This window comes from Chrysemys picta, chromosome 4 (genome assembly GCF_011386835.1).
Source record: "Chrysemys picta bellii isolate R12L10 chromosome 4, ASM1138683v2, whole genome shotgun sequence".
Lineage (NCBI taxonomy): Eukaryota > Metazoa > Chordata > Testudines > Emydidae > Chrysemys > Chrysemys picta.
In genome coordinates, this window is record NC_088794.1 from 10,878,970 (window position 1) to 10,889,897 (window position 10,928).

General features: G+C 50.9%; 1 protein-coding gene across 1 annotated transcript; it reads right to left on the bottom strand.

Annotated features, from left to right (window-relative positions):
• Positions 1-207: 207 nt before the first annotated feature.
• On the bottom strand, positions 208-4,415 carry LOC101931203 (serine protease FAM111B-like). The gene is given in 4 exon segments (XM_065591008.1): positions 208-3,024; positions 3,027-3,279; positions 3,281-3,629; positions 4,412-4,415. Coding segments are annotated over 4 exon segments (1,794 nt in total). The 3' UTR covers positions 208-1,836.
• Between the last annotated feature and the right edge of the window lie 6,513 nt (positions 4,416-10,928).

Here is a 10,928-nt window from a genome sequence, read left to right on the forward strand (position 1 = left end):
GTACTTTTAATTTTCCATGCATGTAGTTGGCTTTACTTAAAGGGTGAAGCTAAATACTTGTAAAAATTTATATCCATCACTCCAGATCCAAGCCTTGTCCTTCCCTCCCCCCCCCCCCCCCCCGGGCTACCTTGTCTGTTATCTTTTTTTTTTATTATTATTATTATTATTAATAAAGAAAGAATGCATGGTTTCAAAGCAATAGTTACTTTATTTCGAAGGGGGGAGGGTGGTTGGCTTACAGGGAATTAAAATCAACTAAGGGTCGGGTTTGCATCAAGGAGAAACACACACAACTGTCACACCAAAGCCTGGACAGTCATTAAACTGGTTTTCAAAGTCTCTGATGCTACCCTTGATAACAGAACGTCAATGATTGCATTGGCTACTTGGATCACAGCAGTCCCCACAGTAGACTTGTCCACAACAGCAGCGGTGACGGTGAGCTGAGCAGGCTCCATGCTTGGTATGGCGTCTGCACGGGTAACCCAGGAAAAAAGACGCGAAACGATTGTCTGACGTTGCTTTCACGGAGGGAGGGGCGACTGACGACATGTACCTAAAACCACCCGCGACACTGTTTTTGCCCCATCAGGCATTGGGAGCTTAACCCAGAATTCCAATAGGCAGCGGAGACTGCGGGAACTGTGGGATACCTACCCACAGTGCACCGCTACGTAAGTTGATGCTAGCCACGGTAGTGAGGACGCACTCCGCCAACTTAATGTGCTTAGTGGGGATATACGCAATCGACTGTATAAAATTGATTTCTAAAAATCGACTTCTATAAAATTGACCTAATTTTGTAGTGTAGACATACCCATAGAGAGATGAAGTGACATGCCCAAGGCCACTTTGGAAGTATATGGCATTGCTGGGAATTGAACCCAGATCTTCTGGCTTTCTGTATATTTCAAGGGTACCAGATCACTTGCATATTTCAAGCAGAGTGCAATTAATAGTGGCAACTGTGCAGAACTTACAACAACTCCCAGTGGTTTCAGTAGAAGTGTTTCTCTCACTTCCACCCAGCCCCGCTTTTTAAAGAGAGAGAGAACTTGGAAATTAAATGTAAAAAGGCCACATTAATGCAATAATGAAGTTAAAAATCAGTCAGACAAGGCAAAAAGTGAAGGCTTCTCCAATAGTGTTACCTCTGCCATACTGCATATATGTAGTATTTTCTTTTCCCTCTTTTCTTCAAAGGCCCATTCCCATTAACTTCAAAGAGAAGCAGGCCCTCTGTGGCCACTGTTTAATGTAATCCTTATATGTTCAATGCATAACAAAATACACAGATTGCACAAGGGGCAGGGGTGCAAGTTAATGTTGTGGAATCCTTTGACCATTTTCAAACAGTGCTAATTTAATGTGGCATTAAAGTAGCTTTTGTATTTTTTAAAACCGGTATAGAATATTTGTATTTCTTCCATATTTATATTATTTATATAATTTGTCTTTATTACGTTTATATTTATAACCATTATATTTTAAGAATGGTTGATAATTATTTGTAGAGCCACTCCTCCCTCTAGCTCAGCCTTTAAAAGTCCAAGGATTATGCATTTCTTATGAAAGAATCCCACACTCAAGGTACTGACCCCATCATACTAACCACCCTTCATTAAAAATAAAAAAAGTTATTTCAAGGTTTGTCACCAGCCATTTCAATGAGAACAATGAAAGCAGAGAGGGGTATAACTAGATTGCAGCTGGTAGGAAATCACCAATCAAAGAAAGTTCATGTCAGGAACAATGGAGACTTCAAAGCATGGAGATCAACATGAAGGGTGAAATGCACTGAGTGTGTTGGGGAGGCTCTCGAAGTCGGAGATTTTATTCCAAGGTTTCCATTTCTATGTCGTTGGTGTAAGCACTGGGGAAATCCTCATGCTCACCAGGACAAGACCTAGCATCTTCCCCAAGGGAGGGGAGCTCAAACTCATACCAGGCTTTATACTTCCTTTTAATTGCTGCAAGGATGGCCACCATGGAAAAGCCAAACTCAACAATGCTGTGCAGCTGCTTATTCTTTTCATATTGATAACCAGCGGTGTGCATGGCCACCAGCTGGCCATCTGCATTGAACACCGGTGAGCCAGAAGACCCAGAGAAGAAGCTGGTGTCATAGGTGACTACATTGGGATTGTTGATCACATCCTGGAAACTTCTTTGGGTGAACATGTGAATGCACCTCCTGTCCTCTGGGCCACATCTGACACTGTTGCACACCTTCTTCTGACCACGCTGGATACGAGAATGGCACTCCCGGTTCCGCTCAAATACAGAGACCACAGTACAGCCATCTGCAGATTTCGCTTGCCCATCCGGGTGGCCAATTATATAGATTAGACCATTAAATGGCAATGGGTGAAGAAATTGCACTAGACCTGCTGGGAACGAGCTTCTACCTCCTTTCAGTTTCAGGACAGCAAAATCAAGATCCTTGTCAGATATTTCAAACCAAGGAGCTAGCGAAAACCAGCTGTTTTCCTTTGGGTATTTATCTTCATAAGAGAAAGTCACACGGGCAGAGTGACTGATTATCGACGCCCAGTCCTTCTCCTCCACTCCTTCACCAACAATATGCCCTACCACATGATGACAGGTGAGTATGTACTTATCATGCAAGACAAAGCAAGTGGCAGAGCCATCATTTCCATTGTTGGCCCACTCTATAAACCCCACAGAGTCACTGAGAACACCAAGGCGTTTGTGCACCTTAATAAGAGTGGAGTTCTTAGTCTTCTTCCCAAAGTTCTCCCTGTACAGTTTGAACACAGCACGCTTCGATTTCCCTTCCGCCAAGGCTTTTGCAAAGGCTTTTGCGAAGAGCTCGTCAATCAATGTACTTTGTTTCTTCAAGTCAGGATACAGGTCCAGGATACTACTTTTAAAGTAATGGTAAATCTTCCCCTGCCCCTCCTCGGAGGCCATGCAGGATTGGTCATTCCTTGAACAATCCCCTGCCTTGGAAGGTTGCTTAGTTTTAACCACCACCTCAAATGACCTGTTGGCTAGATTATCAACATAGTGATCACTAGTTCTACACTTTCCATTTTCCACTCTTTTTTGTCCAGGCAAGAATGAAACCGGCCATCTTTGCATAAGGCATCCTTGATGGTCTCCCCTTCTGGAGCAAAGACACACAACTTGATCAGATCTTTAACAAGCTGCTGGCACCAAAGAATTCTGTATCGAGCATTGTTCTCCAATCTACTGCCAACAGAGGAGATGTAAAATATTATGCATTTCTTTCCCTTGCTCTCAAACTGACGGTATCCCACCATGCCTTCTTATTGGATTCCTATTCACTTTGTAAAAATTCATTTCAAAGTGGGAATTCTCAGGAATGTACTTGAGAGGCATCCCCAAGTTAACATACTCCTCAATCCCTTTTTTCCCCAGTAGGTGCATCTCTTTGCCCTTCTCTTTGTCCAACCGAGCATGGATGTCTGCTTGTGCTGTCAGGGCTTTATAGATGCTGTCATGGATTTTGCCTGTCACCACATGATCCTTGCCACCATCACCCAAGTTGACGGTGAATTCTTGCTCCTCTTCAGTGGATTTCTTACTGATTAAGGGGATTTCTCGTCTGTCTCTTACTGATGTCACCCAGAGGAGGTGTGCTGTTCACAGATCTCTTCCTTTTGGGAGGTGGGTTTTTCAAGGGAGAGTTTTGCTTATTCTTCTCATTGGGCTAAACAAAACAGAGCAAAAATAACTGAAATAGCACCTTTTTGTGGGTATACCCGGTAAGGGCTTCATCCCAAAACTGCCCAAAACTCCATCCCACCCCCCCAAATCTCCCTCCCTACCCAACCCCCTCACCAATCCAGCCCCCCATATCCCAGCCCTCCCACTGCCCCCACATACCCCTCCCTGCATCTCACCTATACCTCGCCCCATATCCCAACCCTTTCCCCCTGAACCCACCCCTACTGCCCCTCACCGCACATCCCAGCCACCCCCAAATCCCCTTCCCTACCCAACCCTTCACCAATCCAGCCCCCCACATCCCAGCCCTCCCACTGCCCCCACATACCCCATCCCTGCATCTCACCTGTCCATCCCTCATATCCCCGCTCCTTCCCCCCGCACCCCACTCCCACTGCCCCTCACTGCACATCCCAGCAACTCCCCCACTCACCCCCCAAATCCCCCTCACTAGCCAACCCCTCATGAAGCCAGCCCTCCCACTACCCCCACATACCCCATCCCTGCTTCTCACCTGCCCCTCCCCCCATATCCCAGCCCCTTCCTCTGGACCCCCCCCCCACTGCCCCTCACTGCACATCCCAGCCACTCCCCCACCCCCCACATCCTACTCCTCACTCCAAACCCCCCTCCCTAACCAACCCCTCACCAATCCAGCCCACCACATCCCAGCCCTCCCACTGCCCCCACATACCCATCCCCGCATCTCACCTGTCCCTCCCCCATATCCCCACCCCTTCCCCCCCGCACCCCACCCCCACTGCCCCTCACTGCACATCCCAGCGACTCCCCCACTCACCCCCCAAATCCCCCTCACTAGCCAACCCCTCACCAATCCAGCCCTCCACTGCCCCCACATACCCCATCCCTGCATCTCACCTATCACTTGCCCCATATCCCAGCCCCTTCCCCCTCCCATCAGTTCCTACTAGCTGTTATGATTGTAGGGGTTAAAAAACACCCTCAAGAAGGTGACCTGTGTGTAATGGATGCAGAGAGGAGTCTGCAGAGAGCCTGAGGCAACAACTCTGAGAGATGTGAACAGCCCCATCCACCCTAGTTAGCTCAGATGCCCAGCGATGGTCATTTAAATGCCAATATTAGTAACTATTTCATTGTGTTGTGAAGTGATTTTGGAGCCACCAGGATGTCATGTTTGGGAGATGCCACCATATATTATTTTCCCCCAAACAAGTAGCCAACCTCAAGGAGCCCAGCAGAGACCATCCCCCTATCCAAGCCCCACCGAGGGGGTGCCAACCTCAAGGAGCCCAGCAGAGCTCAGAGAGAGACACAGTGCTGCTATCTGCTGTGAGCAGCATCTCATTCTGGCAACTCACAGGGGCGGAGCATATTGGAAGAGGCACTGCTGTAGTCCCTTGAAAACTAAAAATTACAAGCTGTCACTTTAAATTTCAAGATCTTTCCTGATCCTGCTTCCAGGGTAGGGGACTCTGTAGGGGAAAGTGTGATCTGTGTCTGTAGTAGTCAGTCTGCAGACCAAGAAGGTGGTGTGAGCCATGCCCTTTCACGGAGCAGCCTGTTTTGTTTCTCTCTGGTTTGTGGTTCTGGTGAGTTATTGCTCTGAATTCTAAGAAATAAAGGTGTGTTACCTTGCAACCTTCCAACAAGAATATTATGTTCTTTATCTAACTTCTCTGTGTATATGCCATGAGCATAACAATCACCACCTTGTTTTTCCCAATCTGATTCCTGCACTGTGCAAACGTACCCAGCTTCAGCTCAGCTATCTCAGTACACATCAGTCCTAATTCACAACTCCCACAGCTATGTCAGCTGGCTGGAACCCCTCACAGCTCTGTTGATGTCCCTCAGGCCTGGCCCAATGCAGGGAGTGGGGAGGATACGGCCCTAATGTGGTCACTAAACTTCTACCTAGTAAAGTTACTGGTGCATCTGCTGTCATTCAGTGGGAGAACAAAAATCTCTTGGGTGCTGCAGCCTGCCCAGGGTTCAGCTGCACTCAACCTGAGTTGCTCGCACACTTGCAGTGGTTGTGCACCACACAACTGGTCACCCATGTTACATGAAAAGTCTAATTACAACGCTGTCAGAGCCAGATTAACAGTTACTGCCACTTTTCCTAGAGCTGTTGTCCCAGGTTGGCTGCAGACTCAGGCAGACAGAACTGTGTCGGTTAGATGCCCATCACCTTTGGAAGATTTTCCTTGTAGCCATAAGGGCTCGAGGCAGCCGTGTTTCTTCACTGAAAACTTGCAGTGTGTGTCCCCTGAATCCCAGATTAATACCTTGTGTGGGCATAGGGTGACCAGATGTCCCAATTTTATAGGAACAGTCCTGATTTTTGGGTCTTTCTTATATACGCTCCTATTACCCCTACCCCCACCCCCGTCCCGATTTTTCACATTTGCTGTCTGGTCACCCTATGTGGGCAGGTGCAGAGCTCAGGGCTTGAAGGCATCTGGTCTAATGGTCTGAGCCAGCACAGAACTAGGATCCTCGATCTCCTGTGTTCAAAGCAGGACTCTGACAATGACTCCCCGGGTGACCTTAGGCAAGTCACGTCCCTGTTGTGTGCCTCAGTTTCCCCCCAAACGGGGCTCTATTTACCTGTTCCACAGGGCTGCAGGGATGGATGGGGATGAAGCTTTGGAAGGTGGCACGTGCTGAGGACGGTTACACTTTTGCAGCTCTTTAATCCTGTATCCTCTGGCAGGGCCATGATCCATCCCCGCAGCTGAACCGGTGGCCATGGTCTCCTCTTCCTCCTCCCCCCAGCCGCCGCTGCATTGCTGTCAATAGGGCCAGCTGCAGGCAGGCTGATGTCACCTGCTCCGATCTGCAGCTGGCAGCCCTTGGGCAGCAGCCGCTGCTGCGGCAGGGGGTCCGGGACTGCCAGAGCCGGAGGGAGCGGGCTAGAGAGTGATGTGGCAGCCCAGGGACTCTGGGAGGAAGCGGCTCCGGGCTGGCTGGGGGGGGGGCGCGGGCAGGCAGTGATGTGGGGTGCAGCGGAGCGAGGCGGCGGAGCCCGCGGTTGCACAGGAAGCCTGCAGAGGTAGGTGCTAACGTGGCTGTGAGCGGCCCATCCCCTCGCCAGGAGCAATAGTGTAAAAAAAAGTGGGGCACTGCTTTTTGGCGCCCACAAATCTTGGCACACTAGGCGGCCACCTAGTTCGCCTAGTGGTTACACCAGCACTGCATCTAGTCCAACCCCCTGCTCAAAGCAGGGCCAATCCCCAACTAAATGAGGGGCAATAAAGCAGGAAGGAGAAGGGGACTGCTGGGAAAATTGCAGACCTGGTGATCCAGCTGATGGAGAGAGATGACTACTTGTAAGCAGGCTGCACAGACCCAGAACCGGCCCATAGAGGTCCCCTCAGGCAGAGAGTTAAGGATGGGTGGTTCAGTCTGTGTGACCTACCCTAGATCTGTTCACTGGCTGGGATTCTACCTCTGTGATCTGATCCCTCTTTCACAACAGATGTTTCAATGCTCTCTGGTCTAAAAAAATTGGCTCCAGCAACTCTACACACAACCCCCCCATCCCCCCCCCAGTGTTTACAGCCCCAGTGCCAAAGAGAGAGACCCTACAATAACATACCAGTGTGCAGGGCCCCAGTACTCCTATCTCAATGAACCTGGACTAACAAACCAGTGTCTACAGCCCCAGTGCTCAAGAAAAACCCTGTAATAGCATACCAGTTGTGGTAAGATGAGGCCCTGAAACATAAACCCTTGTATCAGAGGCCTGGTATGAGACCTAAGGCCTGAACTAAAATAATGGTCAAGACTTTGCTAACATAAAACAAAGTTAAGCTGAGGCAGGCCCTGTTCACAGAAGCTGGCAAGAAGAAGGCTGATGTTGCAAATATACACATACCTAAAAGGTACTAAGCACTAGTAATATAAACATATGCCAGGATGGTACTAGCACATTCCACATGATAACAAGGAACATGCTGACCCATCCTAAAGACAGGAGCAGGAGGGTAATATGAGTTGGTTTGAGTTGGATAGAGTTGTTTTGTTTGAACCAACATGTACAAGGTGAGAGGCGGCACCCTAATACATAGAAGGGTTGCACCTTTATACGTCGGGAGTGATGTGTAACTTGTTTGTACTGGTGTATAAAAGTGTACCCCTGAAGGGTTGTCTTTGTCCGGCCGAGGGGGCAGTGGAGAATTCCGCCAATGACTGAGCCGGTCCATTGTCCAGGGCACATATTCGTAGTATGTCCTGTAGAGACTGCGGGGAACTATCACTGTGCTTCGTTTGACAATAAACTTAGCCGGGGGCCTTCATACCTTATCAGAGTCTGTGGTCATTGGGGGTTCTCTCGGGGTTTGCTGTGCTAGCGATCTGCAGAGCCGGGGCAGCACACAGAGGGAACATGCACGCAGCCGACTGTTATCATCATTGAACAGAGCAGACACCACACCGGTTACGTCTGACGACCAGGGCTGGATTAACTTTTGTGGGCCACCCTGGGAATGACTGTAAAAGGGGCTGGGGGGAAAAGCTCAGTGGGGCAGGAGCTAGGGTTGGTCCCTGGAGCAAGGGAGGGGCCAGGGGTAAACTGCAAGCGCAGCAGGGCTGGGGAGGAGGTAAACAGGATCCCCCCCGCCCCTGCCCACATGGAGCAGGTACCTACCTGGTTCTAGCCCATTCTCTTCATCTCTCTCTGCACTGACCTGCCCCTCCTCCCACAGCAGCAGGACAGGTTCTCTTCCAGCCCTCTGGGGTGGGTGTTGGGAGTGGGAGGAGCAGAGGCTAAGGTGCTTACTCCTACAACCAGACTTTTAGTTTCCAGTCAGCACTGCTAACCGGACACTCAGGTCCTGTTTTCTACTGGAGTTTCCAGTCTAAAACTGGATACCTGGGAACAGGGGTGCCAGAAAAGCCTGGGGGGGGGGGGGGAGGAAGAAGCAAGTGGTGGGTGTGCTAGGGAGTGGAGAGGCGCTGGTGGGCAGGGCCATGTCTGCTGTCCTGCCCAGGTAGGTTGGAGACTGTGCGGATCAGCTGACAGGTGACGTGACAGCCAGTGGTGGATTTAGAGTTAGTGGGGCCCCCGGCCCTGTGCTCAGCTTCATTTTTGAGGTCCCTCCTTGGGACCCAGCCAAGAAAAAGACCCTTCTCTCTTATCCTCCCCGCCCCCATTTTTCATTCTTTTTTTCTTCTTCATCCTCCTCCTATAATAGCAAGTAAATGAAAATAAAGTGAGGTACATTGATTGTTCTTGTAGTCTAACTTATTTTTCCACAGACCACTTGAAAATCACGGAGGGTCTTGACGGACCACTTCATGATCTTTCCAAATATTGTAAAAAAACATTGGGGTGCGGGGTCTGGCCAGGAGCTGGGGTGAGGGAGGGGTCTCAGGGTTGGGGCAGGAGGTTGGGGTGTGGATTGCTTACCTGGGGCAGCTCCTGTTTGGTGCGAGGAGTGCAGGTGGGAATGGGGGTGGGGGTGCAGGAGCTCCCATTTGGTGCTCAAGATGGGGGTGGGGATGCAGGAGTCAGGGCATGGGGTGGGGGGCTGAGGATGTGGGGGGGGTGCAGGAGTAAGGGCAAGGGGCTGGGGAGGTGTGAGAGGTGCAGGGGAGGTGTGGGGGTGCAAGGGGCAGCGTGGGCAGAGGGCTAGGGGAATGGGGGTGCTCACAGCAGGGGCCCGCCTCTTCTCCTCCTCCTCCCTGGAGTGGGGAGCACACCGAGGCTCTGCTCTTCCCCCTCCCTCCTGCCGGAAAACAGCTGATTGGCAGCAGGGAGAGGGGAAGGGGCGGGAATGGAGCACGCTCAGGGAAGAGGCAGGGGAGGAGCCTGGCTGCCGGCGGAGGTTGCCCTGCTGCAGCGGGAGCCGGTAACATCAAGCTTCTGCCCCCACAGGAGAGAACAAGGGCCGGGGGTGGAGAAGAGCGGGCTGGGCCCCCTCTGGACCATGGGCCTGGCGCCAATTGTGCCATGGTAAATCCGGTACTGCTGACGACAGACACCAGTGTGTCCGGCCCAAGAACAAGCGAGTGACCTTCACAAGCCACTACGTGCAACCCCAGCACTCACAAGAGACCCTATGATAACAAACCAGTATAAATAACTCAGTGATTTGGGGAGCAGGGTGAAACCTGGACGAAGGCTCCCACTGAGATGGGGAAGCTCTCGGCAGCAATGGGATTTGTGTGTAGGGACAGGACACCCTTGGAGCGCTGACAAAGATGGGGAGCAGCCTAGGGGGTGAAAAGTGGGGTTAGGATGTTCCCCTGGGCTCTGATAGGTCTGCGGAGACCCCCACTCATCCTGGGAAAGGGGAAACTGTCAGATCAGGAAACGTAACAACTCAACCACCACCGCAAAGGGACTAGGAACCTGGACTAAATAACCTGGCCCTGCCCACTGCTAGGAGAACCTGAGGGCGGGGCCAAGAGCAATGGATGCTGGGAGACCCTGGGAAGGCTCAGGGGCCAGTTCTGTGGTGTTTAGTGAACATTTAGGTGCAGATCCTCAGAGGAATTTAGGCCCTTAACTCCTGCTGAAATCAATGGGAGTTAAGCACCTAAATACCTTTGAGGATCTGGGCCTCAGTGCTTAAGGGGCTTGCCAGAGCTCTGCTTCCCGCTGTGTCCCATTCCAGCTGGCTGTGTAACAAAAGCTTCCCAGCACCTTGCCCAGGTGTTCTGTCTGGGAAGGCACAGTCCCCCATAACACAGGTTCTAAGTCTCTTTGGTCCACAAGGGATCGGGGCAGGGGGTGTCACACCAGGGCCTCCCAGGAAATCCCACACCCTCCAGCTGTAGTAGAGAGAGAGAGCCTGGTGCAAGACCTGAGATCTGAACCAAAGTCAGCAAAAGCCAGGCTATGAGCAAAAGTTCGGCCCTGTCATCAAGCAGAGGCTTGCTTACAAGTTTGCTGTCCGGCACATGAACTTGGCAAAGGCACGGTGAGTGTTGCTAAAACACAGGCACTCCCAAGAAGTACTAGGCACTGGGTAGGGTTGGTAACATGTTGGTAACATGCCAGGAGCGTAATACGCAATTTGTTTGTCTCAATGTATAAAAGAGAAATCATAGGAGGGGCACCTTTGTCTGGCTTAGGGGGCAGCAGACAAGCCCGCTGCTGACTGAGCCGAGTCCATTGTCCTGGGCATATACGTAAAGTCTATCGGGCACTAATACCGCGCTTCATTGGCAATAAACCTGGCCAAGTGCCTTCGTCACCGAACGGAGTCTGTGGTCTTTCT